We start from the raw sequence: 22,727 nt of genomic DNA on the forward strand, positions 1-22,727 counted from the left end.
AAGTAGAAGGCTCCTGGCTCTGTGCCCTCCTGCTTGTTGACATCCACTGAAGGGGGAGTCATCAGAACATATAGGTGGGTTCTAGCTGTAATATCAGGTTGCAAAAATTTTCAAGGTAATGACTTCCACTGTTGCAGTCACTTCATTCTTGTGTATTTGCTAAAGGCCTGGCTTAGCAGAAGCTGCAAGACGTCTCCTCAGCAGTTCTACCCAGTTGAGATAGGGCTAAGTTTTTCACTGTGGTTTTAAAACTGGCTGGTCATTGTGCACATATTAAAATCTGTTCTAATTTTCTCATCAGGAGTCACTGCCTGTGTTGAGGTGAGTTCTGCAATGAAACAGCTTTGGAGAAGTCACCCCAGATCCTATAATTACCCTCTCCCTAGACTCCTGTTAGCAACCCCAAAGAAAACTCAGTGGAGCTTCAAAATGTCTGCACAATTTGTACTTCGATCTGTCATTAAGTTCTACTTATGGGGTGTGTGTGTGTGTGTGTGTGTGTGTGTGTGTGTGTGTGTTACAAATATGTTGTTCTTGGAGGATAACTTCCACTATTTGTGTCTCAGGGGACTTTCCTAATTTTCCCTTTTCTTAAAATTAGGTCTTAATCAGGTCTTGAGGAGTCTGGCTTGAACAGAAAGCCATGATTGAGGATAGGACCAGTTATGGAGTCTCCAATGAATGCCATAAATAGAAAACTATACACAGGGTCCAAGGTTGGCCTAGACCCGGCTCCCCATCACCATGTGAGTTACATCACCAGCTCGCCCACTAGAGTACAGACAGCCTGTCTTCTAGGTTCTGGCTTGCTCCACTCCATTTCCACTGATACTTTCCTCGATGTTCATTCATGGCACTGGCATTTCCAAAGAGCTAGAGTCTTCTGCTCTAGCCACACTTTTAGTAGTGTCTTGTGAAGAGCTCTATTCATGGACTCCAATTCTGTCACACAGTGCCAAGCCTCAGCTGTTCTCCATGACCCCTTCACATCTTCAAAACCAGGAACACCAGGCTAGCTCTTACACTGACTACTTCAGGTACCTCACAAGGCCTGAACTGGCCTGGTCTTGAACACAGCTTGTGTACTGACTCTCAGAAATCCCTTCTCAGATGATCTCACTTCAGTGGTGCTGCTCTCTCCTGATGACTGTTAAGTTCTCAGGTCCAGCTGAACAGCATCCAGTATCCCAGCAAAGCAAAGGTTCCACTAAAGTAGTTCTGGACTCTTGTTAATCACAGCCAATTCTTCAGCCCCAGCAACATAGAGCCATCCATTCTTAATTCAAATGACTTGGTAGCATTTGCTTCCCTGAACATCACAAGTCAGGCCTCCATTGACTACACTGCTTTCAACATGCCTGTCATCTAAGGTCCTGAAGCATGGACCAGGTACCTCTTAACACTCAATGGATTTTCTAGCCAAGAGGTCCAAAGGACTTCTAGACTTCCCCAAAATACATGCCCAGGTCTGCTGCAACAAAACCACACACTGTCTTGGTACCAATCTGTCTTAATGAGGTTTACTTTTCCTGTGGTGAAACATCATGACCATAGGGACTTGGGAAGGAAAGAGTTTATGTGGCTTACACTTCCAAATCACTGTTTGTCCTTTGAAAGAAGTCAGGACAGGATTCGAAAAGGGCAGGGACTTGGAGGCAGGAGCTGATGCAGAGGCCATGCAGGGGTGCTGTTTACTAGATTTCTCCTCATGGCTTGCTCAGCCATACAGTCTCATACACAAGCCATCAGCCTTATAGGAAAGGATCACCGAAATGGGCTGTGGGCTGCATGTGATTATTGTGAAGAAAATGCCCTACAGGGTTCCCTCCAGCCTGATCTGAAGGAAGCATTTTAAAACCGAGTTTCTCTCCTCTCATACCGCTTTATAATATGTCAAACTCACATAAAACTGTGAAGCACATACCTTATATTTACCGGTTTCATTAGATATGGCGGTATTACTTGGCATTTCTCTTAGAGCAACTGTGAGCCCCTCTGACCAAACCTTTATGCTCCAATGCTACAAATGACGTCATAACTGGCCATTTCACTCCATGGTCACTTTACAGTGAATGAATCTGAAACATTCAACTTTATCGTGAAGTTTGGTTAAGGACTTCCCCTGTATTGAATAATATTAAGGCCATATTTTCTTTTTAAGAAATTTATTAATCTGAAGAGATGGCTGGGCAGTTAAGAGAACTGCTCACTCTCCAGAGGTCCTGAGTTCAACTCTCAGCAACACATAGTGGTTCAGAGCGATCTGTGATGGGATCTGATGCCCACCTCTGGTGTGTGTGAAGACAGAGACAGTGTACTCATATACATAAACAAAATAAAAATCATTTTTAAAGGAAAAATTCATTTATCGTTTGGCGTGAAGGCTCAGTAGTTAAGATCCCTTGCTGTTCTTGGAGATGTCCTCGGTTCAGCTCCCAGTACTTGAAAACATCTGTAACTCCAGTTCCACAGATTCTGATGCCCTCCTTGGGCCTCTGCAAGTACCAGGTACACATGTTACAGACAGACAGACAGACAGACAGACAGGCAAAACACTGATACACAGTAAGAGTAAAACATACACAAACATCTAACAATGTATTTCACATAAGTAATGCATCACAGTTGGATTCACTATGATGTGTTCATATATGTGTGTAAGATAATCTGGTGACGACAGCCCTTTAATCAGCTCTCATGTCCCTTACCCAGTTCCTGCATAGGTTTCCTCTTCCAAATGCCCCCTCTACTTTCAAGGGAAGTTTCTTTAAATTAAAAAGTAATAATAATTGATAAAAAGACTTAATTTGAACTTACTAATAGGAGAGTGGGCAAGGAGTTATTTGCAGGAATACGGGCTCCTTAGTAGTGACCACACCAATAAACACAATCAGCTCTGGCATCATTAAATGCTGAAAAATTCTCAGTGAGTGAGGAAGCTTATGAGGCCCTGTGGCTCCATGAAGGGATGGTTGACAGGCCTGCTCTTGTGCAGGGATCATGCAATTTCTCAGAATTCCTGAGCTCAAAGGCACAGCACTGAGGTCATGAGTGGGAACAGTGTTCTCCTGCACCCATTCTTCCCTTAGATGTGAGGTGTTCCCTGAATCTTGGATGGGATAATATGGATGTTGGGTTGAATAAATGATTTTACCCCAATGTCTTGGGATCTTCCTCCTGGGACAACATTTTGGTGCTCTGGTTGGGAACCTCTCCTTTTGTCTCCTCTAGCCCCTCATTCCTCTGTGGTTTGTGGAGGTTGATGTAGTAGTCCTTGAGCAGCTGAAGTTCTCTACCTAGGGAGGTTTGAAGTGAGAGACACACTTTGATTGTGAAAGTAATACATCCTTGATCCCAGCACAGAAGTCTGGAAGTCTCTTCTTAGCTTCTACCCTTACACGTCATGACCCCTGACAAACAAAGATGGTTTAGAGCTCCAGGTCACCAAACCTCTTCTCAGACAGACCCCCATTTCTGGGGTCAGCAGCCATTACTGCATGTAGCGTAAAGGGAAGTAAGACAGAGAGAGTTCATGGGCAGTCCTAACTGGCTGTGTGGAAACAGCTTTCCAATTGTTCTGGGAATGAATGTAGAGTCAGTGTCCCTGCATGGGTCATGATAGGAGTGCCTGCAAGTGAGGTGCTCACAAGCTGGTTTCATTCCATTCTCATGGTCTGAGCAGAAGGAAACTTATTGAACTGGAAGTCAGTTTCCCAAAAGGTCAATGTTGGTTGCTAGTAAGATGGCTCAGTGGGTAAAGGCACTTGCTATGCAAGTATGAGGACCAGCATTCCCATCCCTAATAACCAGTGAGACAGCTATTACAAGTCCCCTGACAAACAACACTACCAAGGACAGGATGAGACCCCAGCCTGCTCCTCACCTCCTTGGGTACAACACATCCTCTTCACACATATGCAAATGAAAATAATAAAGATGATGAGAACCACAGGGATCAATACTTCCTTATAAGGAAACTGCCTGGTAGGTGGAGGCTGGGCGATATCTGGGGCCCTTGTTCTTGATCCTTAAAAAAACATAGGAAAGTTCTCCATAAAGTTAAATACACACCTCCATTAGCACCTTCTCTCCCAAGGCAGCCAGAGGGACTCACATGCCAGACCTATTTACAAAGTCCTAAGTAGACAGAGGAGTGGGAGTTGTATAAATGATGTCTCAGCAGAGTTTATTTCATTACAAAGGAAAGTTAATGTCTATCAAACCATCCCAAAAGTTGATAAATGAACTGTGGATATCACTGGATGTTGGGGAAATTGCTGGTGTATAATTGTGCCACAGTAAGATGGTAAATCCTTTAAAAAGTGATGGAGGAGCTGGTGGAAGGGCAGCTACCTGAGGATGAGAGGGCGGGAAGTGTACAGTGATGCACACAGACTTAGGGCTCATTAGCAGGCCATGCAAAGCCTGGACCACTGGTTAACAGGGAGTGAGGAACACTGGGGTGTGAGATGGACTGAGGAATCCCTGTGGTCATCACTGTCTCCCCAGCCAGGAACACTCCCCAGAACTCACTCACTCACTCAGTCTATGAAATTAGAAGAAGAGCCTTCTGACAATCCAGGTAATACCTACTTGTTCTTTCCTCGTGCTGATTTAAGAATTCATTGAATTTCTGACTGCATTCTGCTATGGACAAATTCAGATGTTTCATTAATGTCGCATCATCTTTCCATTCTTTCATTATGTCCTCTGGTACAGGATTAATCAGTTTCCACTTCATAGTCTTTAGGTCCAAGATGAAGGAATAATTCTCACTGATGTTGAATACACAGGAAGCACCAATGATATGTCTATGGCTGTGGTTAGAAAGCATGGTGACCCATAAAGTGGGGTGACCTGCAAGTCACATACAACACCGTCATTCTTCCCTTCTGATCCATTCGTTACCCCCTCAAGGTCAAGTCCTTCTCTACAAGCTTAGGTGTCAGTATCTTTTCCACAGGACTTTCTCTTTTTATCCACTGTGTACCCTGGGCCTGCACAGTACCACAAGTGCTCAGCTCCTTCACACAAAGACACTCACATCCCATTCCTCCATGTGCTCTGCCCCTCTTCTCTTGCCAACCATCTCTGCCTCTGTGCTCAGTCCCACACTTACCACTGGTCTTGGTAGTGTCCCCTTTGATTTCAGACACCTTGTCCCTTAAGTCCTGGCCCAACAGGTCTATCCACTGGGTCACACATGTCCACACTTCGGTGGCATTTGCCATCTTCTCCTGGTTACCCAAAGGCATGGTCTTGTTCACATTATTAAAAGAAAGGAAATCAATTCCATCCATTGAACACTGTCCTTCATACCAGAGAGGTTCTGCTTTGGTAGGAGACCTGATGATCAAGTTGCAACTAAGAGAGTGTACATCTGTGAGAGAAACATGAAGGTGAGTTCCAAATTGGGATCACAAAGCCATAGGACACATGTTCCTGTGACCCCAAGCATTCTTCTGAAGGGCAAAGGTCAGGAGGAGGTGACTCTATTCAAGAGGCCCACCATCTCTGCATCTTCTGTTCTGTGAGAACAGTGGCTGTTTCATGTTGGTCGGACCCCACCCTGCCCCAGTGCATACCATGTTACCCGCAGGACTTACCACAAAACTATTCTTATTGTCTACTATCAAGTACTGAAGTATAAAGTTTGTCAGATAACATCCATATTCCTGGGCATGAAAATCTATCTGAACACTCACGGGAAGGGAGGCATCATAGAACACATGGAAATTCAACATGGAGCCTGGTGTTGAGGGAAGCTCCTGAAGCAATGCCCCAGTTGTCCTGGAGAGGGAAGCTGCCAGCTGTGAGCTCAGTGCTCATCCCTGCTCCCTCTGGGCTCTGTCACACAGCTCTGTTGGCCATCAGAGCTCAGCTTCCCCCACATTAAACCACACACCTAATCCATTCTCAGGAAGAGATCTCTGTCTGTCTGTGACGTGCTTGAAGGCCCAATGTATCTCCTTAAACCTTTCTTTCCCACCAGTCTGGAGGTACCATGAGACAGAGGATGGGAAGGTAGGAAGGAAAGCTCAAGAACAAACAGTTTCTGAAATGGTGCAGAGCTTGTGAGGAATCCCCAGGAAGGCAGACTTCAGAGCACAGCCTGCCTTAGATCCAGGTCAGCTGTCTGAGCCTTTCCCTTGGAGGGCTCAGCACTGTGCCCAGCTTATCCAGTCCCAGAGACCGGTTTTTAGACTTCCTTTCTAAGGACCCCAGTGGTGTTGAGGACATCACCAAGTACTCTTTTCTGTCAGATGTAACCTTCAACCCTGTAGTCCCGCTATGCCCTCCTGCCATAATGTGGTTTTTTTTTTCCAGAATTTCTATGTGCAGCATGGGGGAGGGGAGTAGAGGCAGGCAGAACCAGGGTCCCCAGTTGCTGAGTTGATGAAGTGGAGAAGAAGACTAGGAGTTTCCTGGTAGTTCAGGACTGAGAGAACTTCCTGACTTAGCCCCAACCCCCTCCATGTAGACCCCCTCCGTGTAGATCCCCTCCATGTAGACCCCCTCCGTGTAGACCCCTCCATGTAGACCCTGGGAACTCACCTTCTAGCATCGCGGTCCCCAGAAAATTCAGCAGCAGCAAAAGGCCCAGACTCAGAGAAAGATTGCACTTGGTGGTTCCTCTCTTTGCCATGGTCATTTCTGAGCCCAGGCGGCCTAGGGTGCGACCAGAGCTGCTGAGAAAATCAGGAATCCTCAGTATTGCACCGCACAGGACCCAGTGCAGAGAACTGAGAAAGTTCCAGGCACCTGGACTGTGAATTCTGGGCTTTTCACGCTCCAGCCTTGCAGGTTCCTAGTGCCCCTTTTCCTACTTGTTTCTGGGAATCCCTACAGGCCCTGTTAGCTCTGGTCTTCATGCAGAGGTCCCTGAGGTCCCGGAGGTCCCGTGGAGTTTGCTACTGTGACCTGAATACTGAGCCTACTTTTTCAGGACTTTCGCATTGGACACCCCTTCATCTCACTCACCTGCAGCTGCGCCCTCAGGGTTCCTCCTGAACAGGGTAAAGAAACAAAATAACCAGTCCCCAGGGATGGTCTGCAGTAGATTCATGAGTCAGCGGGCGCTGAGTGGCCTGAGGTTTCAGTCTGCAGCTTCAGCTGTGGCGGCTGTGTCATCAGTGGTAGTACAGAGAAGTCCGTGCCTTCTCTGAGATAGAGAAAGGAGCGGAGTCCAAGTTCCTTGGCTAACAGCCAAGCCCCAGAACCAGTAGGAAGCCTAACCGCCCAGCAAATTCCTTAAGGTCAACATGAGCAAACCACAGACAGTTGGGGCAGACCTTTGATGTGTGATGTCACCACTTGGTCCCTAATGTATGTGTAGGAGCACGACACCATTTGTCACCAGTGCCACACATACGAAGTGTACTTTGTGTGCAGAATATGTCTTCCTTCGGGCCTGTAATACCCTTCACATGAGAGATTAATAAGGGAAATCTTTACATTCTGTATAAAAGAAATCAAATTTATATAAAAATCATTTGTCTAAAATTTAAGTTGTTTTCAAATAAAAGTTGAAATGCAAAAAAAAAAAGAAAGAAAGAAAAGAAAGAAACAAAGAAGAGAAAAAAAAGGAAAAAAAAAAAGATTGGTGTGGTCAGCACATCCTCTGCAAAAAGTGCGGTCAGAATCAAGGAAATTTACAGCCAGAGCTCCAGTTTCTGCCCACTCCCATGCATGCAGCACTCACAGAGTCACTGGTTTGTTCTCACCCAGTAGGGGCCCCAATGACTGTTCTAGCAGTTTCCACTGCTGCTTCTTCTCCTGGAGACACAGCCTCAGGCTCCCTCAGACTCAGTCTGCTCTTCTCACTTCCTCCATCTTCTCTCCACACCACACTCTGTCTTTCCAGCTCCCTACCCCATCATCCCCTGGTGCAGGCTCTGCTTCTTTGCTCCCCTGATGTTAGCCACTGTCCCCCCTCCACTAGTGCTTCCCAGTGACCTCCTTTCCACCCCTCCCCCGTTTCCTTCCTTCTATTCTCCCCAGTGAAGACAATTACGTTTTCTTTTTTAAAATAAAATCATGTGTTTATTATATATAAACAAAGGACATGAGCTGTCTTCAGACACACCGGAAGAGGGCCTCAGATCTCATTACAGATGGTTGTGAGCCACCATGTGGATGCTGGGATTGGAACTCAGGAACTCAGGACCTCAGGAACTGTAGTCGTTGCTCTTAACCACTCAACCATCTCTCCAGCCTGACAATTTCTATCTTGTGTTGAGGAGAGACTGTGCTTTCCTTTTCCACTTAGCTCTGTGAGACTTAGAGACAGTGTTTCTATTTGTAGCCCTGGCTGTCCTGGAACTCATTCTGTAGACCAGGCTGGCCTCAGTGAACAGCCTGCATCTGTCTATAGAGTGCTGGGATTAAAGCCATGTGTCCCATGCCTGGTATTGAAAACCTGTAAATGTTGTCAGGGAATTAGATGCAGGCTCTCCCCTCCTTGGACACTGACTGCACTCACATGCTGAACACACACACACACACACACACACACACACAGACGCACACACAGATACACACACACACACACAGAGAGAGAGAGAGAGAGAGAGAGAGAGAGAGAGAGAGAGATGAGATGAGATGAGATGAGACGATGAGATACACATGAAACAAAAATGAATGAAAATTTTTCATTAACCAACACTGTTATATCAGGGCCCTTGGGAGCAAATTTGTGAATCTGCTCCTCTGTGTGTGTGTGTGTGTGTGTGTGTGTGTGTGTGTGTGTGTGTGTTTGCAGGTGCATTGTATATTTAGAAGGTGCTGGTATGTGCATAGGGGGTTGTCAGTGAGTGAATGTATATACAGGACAGAGATTAAGTTTAGGTGAAGAGTCACTGGTACCTCCAACCTGTGGGTTACTGAGATAAAGAACTTGAGGTGCTCAGTGCTTGCCTGTGTGAGATAAGCCACAGCTAATGACACTCACTGTTGAGTCTGACAGACCCTCTGTGCACTGAGTCTCCCACACACTGGCTTGGGAGCTTCAGTGGAGGGAACTCAGAACAGCTGCCTCTCCTGGTTGCTGAGGCTGATCTCCCTGGCTGAGGTGTGCAGGTCTCTCCTATGAAACACTGATGAATCACAGCCACTCAGCTTCTCTGTCCTTTGAGCTTCTTGCTAGACTGCTCACAGCTGTTTTCTAGTAATTGTTTCTGTGCCATTTGGTTTGTGGGTCCCGCTGTCAGCTCACAGTCATCTCAACACAGTGGTGAACAGATTTACATGGGAGCACATCACTCATACACCTGTGCCGGGGTCCAGCCTTGACACAGGATCCGAGTTCTCAACTGGAAGCAGGGATATCTGGAAGGTGCATAATAAATATTCACAGACTACTCTTTGGGTACAAACTGACAGGCAATTTCAAGGCTTAAAGTCTCTCTCTCTCTCTCTCTCTCTCTCTCTCTCTCTCTCTCTCTCTTTCTCTCTCAGGTCGAGGCTGCACACACTGCATTCTCTTGCACACTCTGCTTTTTTATTGCACTTTCTTTTCTCAAACTCCCTCACTCATGCACACCTCTGTTCATTACCCTTTCACTCTCACACACACTCTTCATACACACCTCACACATATCTCACACACACCACACGCACTCTCTTTTCACTCACACACACACTCTTCATACACACCACACACATATCTCACACACACCACACGCACTCTCCTTTCACTCACACACACTCTTCATACACACCTCACACATATCTCACACACACCACACGCACTCTCCTTTCACTCACACACACAATCTTCATACACACCTCACATTCTCTCATTCACTCCTCACATTTTCTCTTCACTCACTCTTCACATGCTCTTCTCATGCTCTCTCACTCGCTCTCACCCTTGTTCTCAGACTTGCTCTCTCAATCGCTCCCTCATGCTCTCTCTCATTCACTCTTCACATTCTCTCTCTCATGCTCTCTTCATATGCTCTCTCTCATTCACTCTTCACATGTTCTCTCTCATTCACTCCAGTCTTTCTCTTGCCCCAGTCTTTTATTGATAATTCAAAAGCAGGTAGAAAAAAAGACATTGTACAATCATTGCCAAATCAAATTCAAAAGAATAACCACATCCCATATAGAACTAAGAATTACAAATGTTCCCCAAAGTTTCAAGCTTTCCCTATTCCCAGGCCTGTGGGCAAAATAATAATAATTGCAAACTTATCATTATTTAAACTTTTACTTTTGACTTATTATACTTCAGACCCCAAAGGTCTGAGGTCAGCTACTTGCCTTTTCCTGTGAATCTCTACTGATAAATGACATAGGCAAAACGGTCAGGCAGTGGCCAGAAGGAATCAAGTTAACCCTTACCTCAGTGGTTCTGCTAACTTTCTGTTCCTTGCACACAATGACTCTTGTAAGAGTCCCAGAATTTTGAATTAGTTTACTAGTTTATAATTTTATATATTCTATACTTCCTAATCCAGGAACCACTCTCAAGTGTTATGTAAAACTTATTTCCTAACTTCAATAACTTTTTCATTTCTTAGGGTTCCAATGTTGGCTGTAATTCATTTTTCTAATAATTTCTTTAAAGTTTCTTTGCAAGTCAAGCGTTAATCTGGAACTACTGTTGTGCAGTTATTCCATTGTTTCCGAGATGAGAACACAGGGCATCCACCTGGGCCATTAGGACTGTGCTGTGCTGTGTCCCTATGCCTCAATTTCCAATTGTTTAAGAATCATAACATCAAGGAACATCTAGTTTGACAGAATTCACCAGAGCAGAAGGAGAAAGAAGTAGGAAAGCCAGATATAATAGAATAATTATGCAAGGCCAACTGAAAGGCAGTCACACACAAATGAAATCTATACAGCCGTTATCCAGGGGTAAGGTTAGGAGAAATGGGAACAGCCAGTTTTTACAAAGAGCTGCTGCGGGCTACTGAGATGTCTCCATCCTGCCCTACTGCAGGCAGCCTCTTATTTCAGATGGCGGGTCCTCTGGAGGGATCTGTCTCCTGCTTCTTAGGGTATCAAACGCCACCCTACTTTACAAGGAGCTGCTGTGGGCTTCCATCCCAGCCTACTGCTGGCCGTCCCTGTCATCCTATGTTGTCCCCAGCACACCTACAGCAAAATACCTAAATGTAAAAATTAAGAAATATGTTGTCTCTTTGGAGATTGTTTTATTTCCTAGTTTTCTCCTATGGAGAATATAATTAAGAACTTACAAGTGATTGCATACAGTCTCTGGGTCACTGTGTTTACCATGAACTTTATGAAAATTTTCCTTCTAATCCCTGGACACTGGATGCCTCCCCTTCAACTGCTTTCCTCTGTCTGCAGATGTTTCATTCATTTGGCTAAGTTGATTTATAAGTATTGAATTCATCTTACTGTTACTGACTGGGAAGCAGTTCGTTAAGTTAAATTTCCCATCATACTTCGCGTGTGTACATACACCTAATTTTTCTTTGCTGATTTTTTTTTAAATTTTACAACTTTGTACTTGATTTATGACTCCTAATTTCTTTTTTGTTTGTTTTGTTTTGTTTGTTTTGCATGCTGGGTGCTCAGGACCTGCACATGCCTACATCAAGCTAAATACTTATGGTTTTAAAGCCACATCATTGATTTGGAATTAACTGAAGGTTCTCTGCACCTTCCTGCTCCGTACTTGAATCCTTCACTTTTATCCCGAGATTGTTCCATGTTCTTTAATAGTTTGGACTAACGATGTCTTAAGGTCATGTTCTCCTGGGCCCCTGAGGACGGCTGGGACAGTCAGCATCACGGAAGAGCCTGGGCCTGTGAGATGGAAGGTTTCCTCACAGCTTGATGATGTAGCTTGTGTGAAGTCTTTAGACCTCTGCTCTTTGGTCCCACCCTCTGTAAACATAAGTGTTTTCAATTGAGTGCTCATGGTTCCAACACACGTGATTTTTTTGTTTTAATTAAATTTTTTTGAAGTTGGATTTGCTGGTTTTTTCATTATTGGTTGTTTTATTTAATTACATGTCAAATGTTACCTCCTTTCCCTGGTTCCCCTTCTGCAACCGCCCTATCTTATCGACCCTCCACCCTGCTCCTATGAGGGTGCTCCTCCACCCACCCACCCACCCACCTCAACTCTGAAGCATCCCCCTGTGCTGGGGCATCAGGCCTGCACAGGACCAAGGGTTTCCTGATCCCACTGATGCCAGATATGCAGTTGTCTCCTACATATGTAGCTGGAGTCATTGACCCATTCATGTGCACTCTTTGATAATGGTTGAGTCCCTGGGAGCTCTGCATGTCCAGTGAGTTGATATTGTTATTCTTCCTATGGGGTTGCAATCCCCTTCAGCTCCTTCAGTCCTTTCCCAGGCTCTTCCATTGGAGTCCCTCTCCTCAGGCTGATGGCTGGCTGTATCTGTTTCTGCATTAGTCAGGTGCTGGCAGAGCCTCTCAGAGGACAGTTATACTAGGCTCCTGTAGGAAGCTCTTCTTGGCATCAGTAATAATGTATGGGTTTGGGATGGATCCCAAGGAGGGGCAGTCTCTAGATGGTCTTTCCCTCACTCTCTGCTCCACGTTTTGTCCCTGCATTTTCTTTAGGCAGGAACAATTCTGGGTTGAAAACCTTGAGATGGGTGGGAGGCCCCGTCCCTCGACTGGCACCATGTCTACCTAATCCACGGGGTCTCCTCAGGTTCTGTCTCCTCTCTGTTGGGTATTTCTACTAATGCCATCCACACTGGGTCCTGGGAACCTCCAGCTTCCCTGGTGTCTGGGACTGTATAGTGGTCCCCTCTTGTTCTATACCCCACGCAGCTACACATTTCTATTCCTTTCCCTGTCGCCCTGCACTTCTCTCCTGTCTCTTCACATACCTGCTCCGTCTTGAACGTCTTCCCTCCTCTCTCTGTCAGAAGGTTAATCCTCCTCAACTGACCATTTTGTCCCCTCTTCCACGGAGGACTGAAGCATCTACAGTTTGGTCTTCCTCCTTGTTTAGCTCCATGTGAGTTTGTGAATTGTAACTTGGGTATTCCAAGTTTTTGGGCTAATAGCCACTTACCGGTGGGTTCATAGCATGTGTGTTTTCTTGGGTCTGGGTTCCCTCACTCAGGATGGTATTTTCTAGTTCCACCCATTTCCCTAATTGTTTCATGAAGTTATCATTTTTAATAGCGGCGTAGTACTCCCTTCTGTAAATGTATCACACTTTCTGTATCCATTCTTTCATCATGGGGCAGCTGGGTTGATCCCTCCTTCTGGTTGCTATAAATAAGGAAGCTATGAACATAGTAGAATAGATGTCTTTATTATATGCAGGAGCCTTTTTGGGGGGTATATGCCCAGTAGTGGTAAAACTGGGACTTCAGGTAAAACTATTTCCAGTTTTCTGAGGAAACACCAGATTGACTTCCAGAGTGTTTCTACCAGCTTGCAATCCCACCAGCAATGAAGGAATGTTCCTTTTTCTTCACATCTTACCCACCATCCTCTGTTGCCTGAATTTTTGATCTTAAGCCATATTGACAGGTTTGAGGGGGAGGCTTGGGGATGTTTTGATTTACTTTCCCTGACAGCTAAGGATGTTGGATATTTCTTCAGGTGCTTCTCAGACATTCGATATTCCTCATTTGAGAATTTATCATTTAGCTCTGTACCCCACTTTTAGTGGGGTTATTTGGTCCTCTGCAATCTATCTTTTTGAGTTCTTTGTATATTTAGAATATTAGCCCTCTATCTGATTTCATGTTGCTAAAGACCTTTTCCCAATCTGTAGATTGCCATTTTTGTCCTACTTACAGTATACTTTGCTTTAAAGAAGCTTTCATTTTCTTTTTTTTTTTTTATTAACTTGAGTATTTCTTATATACATTTCAAGTGTTATTCCCTTTCCCGGTTTCCGGGCAAAATCCCGCTCCCCCCTCCCCTTCCTTATGGGTGTTCCCCTCCCAACCCTCCCCCCATTGCCGCCCTCCCCCCATAGTCTAGTTCACTGGGGGTTCAGTCTTAGCAGGACCCAGGGCTTCCCCTTCCACTGGTGCTCTTACTAGGATATTCATTGCTACCTATGGGGTCAGAGTCCAGGGTCAGTCCATATATAGTCTTTAGGTAGTGGCTTAGTCCCTGGAAGCTCTGGTTGCTTGACATTGTTGTACTTTTGGGGTCTCGAGCCCCTTCAAGCTCTTCCAGTTCTTTCTCTGATTCCTTCAACGGGGGACCTATTCTCAGCTCAGTGGTTTGCTGCTGGCATTCGCCTCTGTATTTGCTGTATTCTGGCTGTGTCTCTCAGGAGCGATCTACATCCGGCTCCTGTCGGTCTGCACTTCTTTGCTTCATCCATCTTGTCCAATTGGGTGGCTGTATATGTATGGGCCACCTGTGGGGCAGGCTCTGAATGGGTGTTCCTTCAGTCTCTGTTTTAATCTTTGCCTCTCCCTTCCCAGCCAAGGGTATTCTTTTTCCTCATTTAAAGAAGGAGTGAAGCATTCACATTTTGATCATCCGTCTTGAGTTTCGTTTGTTCTAGGGATCTAGGGTAATTCAAGCATTTGGGCTAATAGCCACTTATCAATGAGTGCATACCATGTATGTCTTTCTGTGATTGGGTTAGCTCACTCAGGATGATATTTTCCAGTTCCAACCATTTGCCTACGAATTTCATAGACTCGTTGTTTTTGATAGCTGAGTAATATTCCATTGTGTAGATGTACCACATTTTCTGTATCCATTCCTCTGTTGAAGGGCATCTCGGTTCTTTCCATTTTCTGGCTATTATAAATAAGGCTGCGATGAACATAGTGGAGCACGTGTCTCTTTTATATGTTGAGGCATCTTTTGGGTATATGCCCAAGAGAGGTATAGCTGGATCCTCAGGCAGTTCAATGTCCAATTTTCTGAGGAACCTCCAGACTGATTTCCAGAATGGTTTTACCAGTCTGCAATCCCACCAACAATGGAGGAGTGTTCCTCTTTCTCCACATCCTCGCCAGCATCTGCTGTCACCTGAGTTTTTGATCTTAGCCATTCTCACTGGTGTGAGGTGAAATCTCAGGGTTGTTTTGATTTGCATTTCCCTTATGACTAAAGATGTTGAACATTTCTTTAGGTGTTTCTCAGCCATTCGGCATTCCTCAGCTGTGAATTCTTTGTTTAGCTCTGAACCCCATTTTTTAATAGGGTTATTTGTTTCCCTGCGGTCTAACTTCTTGAGTTCTTTGTATATTTTGGATATAAGGCCTCTATCTGTTGTAGGATTGGTAAAGATCTTTTCCCAATCTGTTGGTTGCCGTTTTGTCCTAACCACCGTGTCCTTTGCCTTACAGAAGCTTTGCAGTTTTATGAGATCCCATTTGTCGATTCTTGATCTTAGAGCATAAGCCATTGGTGTTTTGTTCAGGAAATTTTTTCCAGTGCCCATGTGTTCCAGATGCTTCCCTAGTTTTTCTTCTATTAGTTTGAGTGTGTCTGGTTTGATGTGGAGGTCCTTGATCCACTTGGACTTAAGCTTTGTACAGGGTGATAAGCATGGATCGATCTGCATTCTTCTACATGTTGCCCTCCAGTTGAACCAGCACCATTTGCTGAAAATGCTATCTTTTTTCCATTGGATGGTTTTGGCTCCTTTGTCAAAAATCAAGTGACCATAGGTGTGTGGGTTCATTTCTGGGTCTTCAATTCTATTCCATTGGTCTATCTGTCTGTCTCTGTACCAATACCATGCAGTTTTTATCACTATTGCTCTGTAATACTGCTTGAGTTCAGGGATAGTGATTCCCCCTGAAGTCCTTTTATTGTTGAGGATAGCTTTAGCTATCCTGGGTTTTTTGTTATTCCAGATGAATTTGCAAATTGTTCTGTCTAACTCTTTGAAGAACTGGATTGGTATTTTGATGGGGATTGCATTGAATCTGTAGATTGCTTTTGGTAAAATGGCCATTTTTACTATATTAATCCTGCCAATCCATGAGCATGGGAGATCTTTCCATCTTCTGAGGTCTTCTTCAATTTCTTTCCTCAGTGTCTTGAAGTTCTTATTGTACAGATCTTTTACTTGCTTGGTTAAAGTCACACCGAGGTACTTTATATTATTTGGGTCTATTATGAAGGGTGTCGTTTCCCTAATTTCTTTCTCGGCTTGTTTCTCTTTTGTATAGAGGAAGGCAACTGATTTATTTGAGTTAATTTTATACCCAGCCACTTTGCTGAAGTTGTTTATCAGCTTTAGTAGTTCTCTGGTGGAACTTTTGGGATCACTTAAATATACTATCATGTCATCTGCAAATAGTGATATTTTGACTTCTTCTTTTCCGATCTGTATCCCCTTGATCTCCTTTTGTTGTCTGATTGCTCTGGCTAGAACTTCAAGAACTATATTGAATAAGTAGGGAGAGAGTGGGCAGCCTTGTCTAGTCCCTGATTTTAGTGGGATTGCTTCGAGTTTCTCTCCATTTAGTTTAATGTTAGCAACTGGTTTGCTGTATATGGCTTTTACTATGTTTAGGTATGGGCCTTGAATTCCTATTCTTTCCAGGACTTTTATCATGAAGGGGTGTTGAATTTTGTCAAATGCTTTCTCAGCATCTAATGAAATGATCATGTGGTTTTGTTCTTTCAGTTTGTTTATATGATGGATCACGTTGATGGTTTTCCGTATATTAAACCATCCCTGCATGCCTGGGATGAAGCCTACTTGATCATGGTGGATGATTGTTTTGATGTGCTCTTGAATTCGGTTTGCCAGAATTTTATTGAGTATTTTTGCGTCGATATTCATAAGGGAAATTGGTCTGAAGTTCTCTTTCTTTGTTGTGTCTTTGTGTGGTTTAGGTATAAGAGTAATTGTGGCTTCGTAGAAGGAATTCGGTAGTGCTCCATCTGTTTCAATTTTGTGGAATAGTTTGGATAATATTGGTATGAGGTCTTCTATGAAGGTTTGATAGAATTCTGCACTAAACCCGTTTGGACCTGGGCTCTTTTTGGTTGGAAGACCTTTAATGACTGCTTCTATTTCCTTAGGAGTTATGGGGTTGTTTAACTGGTTTATCTGTTCCTGATTTAACTTCGATACCTGGTATCTGTCTAGGAAATTGTCCATTTCCTGAAGATTTTCAAATTTTGTTGAATATAGGTTTTTATAGTAAGATCTGATGATTTTTTGAATTTCCTCTGAATCTGTAGTTATGTCTCCCTTTTCATTTCTAATTTTGTTAATTTGGACGCACTCTCTGTGTCCTCTCGTTAGTCTGGCTAAGGGTTTATCTATCTTGTTGATTTTCTCAAAGAACCAACTTTTGGTTCTGTTGATTCTTTCTATGGTCCTTTTTGTTTCTACTTGGTTGATTTCAGCTCTGAGTTTGATTATTTCCTGCCTTCTACTCCTCCTGGGTGTATTTGTTTCTTTTTGTTCTAGAGCTTTTAGGTGTGCTGTCAAGCTGCTGACATATGCTCTTTCCTGTTTCTTTCTGCAGGCACTCAGCGCTATGAGTTTTCCTCTTAGCACAGCTTTCATTGTGTCCCATAAGTTTGGGTATGTTGTACCTTCATTTTCATTAAATTCTAAAAAGTTTTTAATTTCTTTCTTTATTTCTTCCTTGACCAGGTTATCATTGAGTAGAGCATTGTTCAATTTCCACGTATATGTGGGCATTCTTCCCTTATTGTTATTGAAGACCAGTTTTAGGCCGTGGTGGTCCGATAGCATGCATGGGATTATCTCTATCTTTCTGTACCTGTTGAGGCCCGTTTTTTGACCAATTATATGGTCAATTTTGGAGAAAGTACCATGAGGAGCTGAGAAGAAGGTATATCCTTTTGCTTTAGGATAGAATGTTCTATAAATATCCGTTAAGTCCATTTGGCTCATGACTTCTCTTAGTCTGTCGACATCACTGTTTAATTTCTGTTTCCATGATCTGTCCATTGATGAGAGTGGGGTGTTGAAGTCTCCCACTATTATTGTGTGAGGTGCAATGTGTGTTTTGAGCTTTAGTAAGGTTTCTTTTACGTATGTAGGTGCCCTTGTATTTGGGGCATAGATATTTAGGATTGAGAGTTCATCTTGGTGGATTTTTCCTTTGATGAATATGAAGTGTCCTTCCTTATCTTTTTTGATGACTTTTAGTTGGAAATTGATTTTATTTGATATTAGAATGGCTACTCCAGCTTGCTTCTTCTGACCATTTGCTTGGAAAGTTGTTTTCCAGCCTTTCACTCTGAGGTAGTGTCTGTCTTTGTCTCTGAGGTGTGTTTCCTGTAGGCAGCAGAATGCAGGGTCCTCGTTGCGTATCCAGTTTGTTAACCTATGTCTTTTTATTGGGGAGTTGAGGCCATTGATATTGAGAGATATTAAGGAATAGTGATTATTGCTTCCCTTTATATTCATATTTGGATGTGAGGTTATGTTTATGTGCTTTCATTCTCTTTGTTTTGTTGCCAAGACGATTAGTTTCTTGCTTCTTCTAGGGTATAGCTTGCCTCCTTATGTTGGGCTTTACCATTTATTATCCTTTGTAGTGCTGGATTTGTAGAAAGATATTGTGTAAATTTGGTTTTGTCATGGAATATCTTGGTTTCTCCATCAATGTTAATTGAGAGTTTTGCTGGATACAGTAACCTGGGCTGGCATTTGTGTTCTCTTAGGGTCTGTATGACATCAGTCCAGGATCTTCTGGCCTTCATAGTTTCTGGCGAGAAGTCTGGTGTGATTCTGATAGGTCTCCCTTTATATGTTACTTGACCTTTTTCCCTTACTGCTTTTAATATTCTTTCTTTATTTTGTGCGTTTGGTGTTTTGACAATTATGTGACGGGAGGTGTTTCTTTTCTGGTCCAATCTATTTGGAGTTCTGTAGGCTTCTTGTATGTCTATGGGTATCTCTTTTTTTAGGTTAGGGAAGTTTTCTTCTATGATTTTGTTGAAGATATTTACTGGTCCTTTGAGCTGGGAGTCTTCACTCTCTTCTATACCTATTATCCTTAGGTTTGATCTTCTCATTGAGTCCTGGATTTCCTGTATGTTTTGGACCAGTAGCTTTTTCCGCTTTACATTATCTTTGACAGTTGAGTCAATGATTTCTATGGAATCTTCTGCTCCTGAGATTCTCTCTTCCATCTCTTGAATTCTGTTGGTGAGGCTTGTATCTACAGCTCCTTGTCTCTTCTTTTGGTTTTCTATATCCAGGGTTGTTTCCATGTGTTCTTTCTTGATTGCTTCTATTTCCATTTTTAATTCCTTCAACTGTTTGATTGTGTTTTCCTGGAATTCTTTCAGGGATTTTTGCGATTCCTCTCTGTAGGCTTTTACTTGTTTATTAATGTTTTCCTGTGCTTCCCTAAGTGTGTTCATGTCTTTCTTGAAGTCCTCCAGCATCATGATCAAATATGATTTTGTAACTAGATCTTGCTTTTCTGGTGTGTTTGGATATTCCATGTTTGTTTTGGTGGGAGAATTGGGCTCCGATGATGCCATGTAGTCTTGGTTTCTGTTGCTTGGGTTCCTGCGCTTGCCTCTCGCCATCAGATTATCTCTAGTGTTACTTTGTTCTGCTATTTCTGACAGTGGCTAGACTGTCCTATAAGCCTGTGTGACAGGAGTGCTGTAGACCTGTTTTCCTCTCTTTCAGTCAGTTATGGGGACAGAGTGTTCTGCTTTCTGGCGTGTAGTTTTTCCTCTCTACAGGTCTTCAGCTGTTCCTGTGGGCCTGTGTCTTGAGTTCACCAGGCAGCTTTCTTGCAGCAGAAAATTTGGTCTTACCTGTGGTCCCGAGGCTCAGGTTCGCTCGTGGGGTGCTCCCCACGGGCTCTCTGCAGCGGCAGCAACCAGGAAGACCTGTGCCGCCCCTTCCGGGAACTTCAGTGCACCAGGGTTCCAGATAGTCTTTGGCTTTTTCCTCTGGCGTCCGAGATGTGTGTGCAGGGAGCAGTCACTTCTGGTTTCCCAGGCTTGTCTGCCTCTCTGAAGGTTTAGCTCTCCCTCCCACGGGATTTGGGTGCAGAGAACTGTTTATCCGGTCTGTTTCTTTCAGGTTCCGGCGGTGTCTCAGGCACAGGGGTCCTGCCGCTCCTGGACCCTTCCCCACGGGAGCCCAGAGGCCTTATACAGTTTCCTCTTGGGTCAGGGATGTGGGCAGGGGTGAGCAGAGTTGGTGGTCTCTTCCGCTCTGCAGCCTCAGGAGTGCCCACCTGACCAGGCGGTTGGGTCTCTCTCTCACCGGGTCTGGGAGCAGAGAGCTGCTGCGGGCCGGGATCCGCGGGTGTGGGACTTCCGGTAAACACAGAACGTGCCCGGTCCTAGAGAAATTCTGCTTTCCTGTGTCCCAAGCTCACCAGGCAGCTTTCTTGCAGCAGAAAATTTGGTCTTACCTGTGGTCCCGAGGCTCAGGTTCGCTCGTGGGGTGCTCCCCACGGGCTCTCTGCAGCGGCAGCAACCAGGAAGACCTGTGCCGCCCCTCAAGAAGCTTTCATTTTCAAGAGCTCCCATTTGCCCATTGCTGATCTTGGAGCATGAGCCATTGGTATTCTGTTCAGGAAATTTCCCCTGTGCCAATGTGTTCAAGGCTCCTTCCCACTTATTCTTCTATTACATTCGGTGTTTCCGGTTTTATGTGGAGGTCATTGATCCACTTGGACTAGAGTCTAAGGAGATACAAATGAATCTATTTGCATTCTTCTGCATCCCAATCATCAATTGATCCAACACCATTTGTTGAAAATGCTTTGTTTTGCGACTGGATGGTTTGGGCTTCTTCTTCAAAGATCAAGTGACCATAGAAGGGTGAGTTTATTTCAGTGTCTTCAATTCTATTCCATGGATCTACCTGCCTGTCTCTGTACCAATACCATACAGTTTTTATCACTATTGCTCTGTAATACAGCTTGAGATCAGGGATGGTGATCCCCCAGAATTTCTGATATTTTTGAGAATAGTTATTGTTATCCTGGGTTTTTTGTTATCCCATGTTTACTGTCATCATCCAGGAGATTCTTAGCTAGGCCAGCAGATGTCACTATTTGATTTCGCATGCTAGCAGACCCAGGAGATGAATGAAATCCTCTGAGTGCCCATTCATGTTTGAAATTAACAATGGAAACATTGCTGATTTGAAAATGACAGAACACATTGCTGAGTACTCTTGGTTTTTATGCCTTGATTCATGAAACAGATAAATGTATAAAGAGTATTTTTGGCAGGCAGTAGAAGTGCCAGCATTTGCTCCCAGCACTAGAGAAGCAGAGGGAGGCTAATCTCGGCCTTCATGGACACTATTCTGTACATGAGTTCCAGGACAACCAGGGCTACCAAGACAAAACATGTCTAAAAAATAAAATAAATAAGGAATGTTTTCCGTGCACAGGTAAAGGGCATGCCAGAGCTGAATGCTCTTTCCAGGAAGGACAACTCACCATCAGGACTGTGTGATTTTCAGCTCCGTGTCTAACAAACAAAGAAACAATCAATTCAGTCTGACAGACAGACAGAAGTACACAGAAACTGAAAAGATGACTTCACCTTTCCCCTGTTGAATCATTAGAAGGAAGCCTGTCATCTCTGTATCTGACCTGATCCCTCCCAGACACTGACATGTGAACTTTCAGAATGCCTCACATGTTTCTGTGGCTTGTGCTATCTCCCTGGGCCCCTGTTGGAGATATTCACTTTGTACCAAGGAGGAACATGGGAAGAGAATGGGCCTCATCCTGTCAGAATCTCCAAATTTCCATGAACACCCTTCAGTCATGGCTCATGCTCCTGGAACATAGAACTCAGTTACTGCATGGGGACCATGTGTCTGTCTACCCCTGGGGCCTCTGCTTGATTCATTGTCTTTCAGGGTATGTGCATGGAGTCTTTTTCCATGGTACCTTCACCTGGTGCTGTAATATTTTACAGTTGTTTCTCTATCAGGCATCTCAGTTGGGCGTGGTCTTTCCCTACAACTTAGTGCACACTTCCTCTGAGTCTCCCACACTCCAATCATGAGCTTCAGATAATCATTGACACTAACTGTGGGCTCTGGTCTCTGTGATTTCCTTAACTTTACCTTTCCACATTAGTGCCACTTCCTGCAGAAACACAATTATCAGATGTAGAAAGTGCTCCCTGAGCTTCCTAAAATGTCTCTGTGGCTGCAGAGGTGTCACCCTGAAGTAGAAGGCTCCTGGCTCTGTGCCCTCCTGCTTGTTGACATCCACTGAAGGGGGAGTTGTGAGAAGATATACGTGGGTTCTATCCATAATATCAGGTTGCAAAGAATTTTCAAGATAACGACTTCCACTACTGCAGTCACTTCATTCTTGTGTATTTGCTAAAGGCCTGGATTAGCAGAAGCTGTGTAAGACGTCTCCTCAGTTGTTCTACCCAGTTGAGATAGGACTAAGTTTTTCCCTGTGGTTTTAAAACTGGCTGGTCATTGTGCACATATTAAAATCTGTTCTAATTTTCTCATCAGGAGTCACTGCCTGTGTTGAGGTGAACTCTGCAATGAAACAGCTTTGGAGAAGTCACCCTAGATCCTAAAATTAGCCTCTCACTAGACTCCTGTTAACAATCCCAAAGAAAACTCAGTGGAGCTTCAAAATGTCTGCACAATTTGTACTTTGATCTCTCATTAAGTTCTATTTGTGGGGTGTGTGTGTGTGTGTGTGTGTGTGTGTGTGTGTGTGTGTGTTACAAATATGTTCTTCTTGGAGGATAACTTCCCCCATTTGTGTCTCAGGGGACTTTCCTAATTTTTCCGTTTCCTTAAACTTAGG

General features: G+C 44.1%; 1 protein-coding gene across 1 annotated transcript; it reads right to left on the reverse strand.

Moving 5' to 3' along the window:
• Window positions 1-2,148: 2,148 nt before the first annotated feature.
• Window positions 2,149-7,125, reverse strand: Raet1l (retinoic acid early transcript 1L). Its single transcript, NM_001013063.2, has 7 exons — window positions 6,982-7,125; window positions 6,556-6,689; window positions 5,120-5,380; window positions 4,594-4,857; window positions 3,884-4,027; window positions 3,155-3,296; window positions 2,149-2,495 (listed from the first exon to the last, which is right to left on the reverse strand). Exons 2-7 carry the CDS (start codon window positions 6,650-6,652, stop codon window positions 2,429-2,431), a joined length of 975 nt encoding a protein of 324 aa, NP_001013081.2. The 5' UTR covers window positions 6,653-6,689; window positions 6,982-7,125; the 3' UTR covers window positions 2,149-2,428.
• Window positions 7,126-22,727: the final 15,602 nt, after the last annotated feature.

This window comes from Rattus norvegicus, chromosome 1 (genome assembly GCF_036323735.1).
Source record: "Rattus norvegicus strain BN/NHsdMcwi chromosome 1, GRCr8, whole genome shotgun sequence".
Taxonomy (NCBI): Eukaryota; Metazoa; Chordata; class Mammalia; order Rodentia; family Muridae; genus Rattus; species Rattus norvegicus.

What these genes read in the sequence shown, in the direction of transcription:
- Raet1l (NM_001013063.2), bottom strand. Translation starts at nt 6,652, where the DNA reads ATGACCATGGCAAAGAGAGGAACCACCAAGTGCAATCTTTCTCTGAGT. An exon ending in GGGGACCGCGATGCTAGAAG is followed by an intron (nt 5,381 to 6,555) that starts GTGAGTTCCCAG and finishes TTTCTCTCACAG; the next exon opens with ATGTACACTCTCTTAGTTGC. An exon ending in GAAGATCCCAAGACATTGGG is followed by an intron (nt 2,496 to 3,154) that starts GTAAAATCATTT and finishes TGGTACTTGCAG; the next exon opens with AGGCCCAAGGAGGGCATCAG.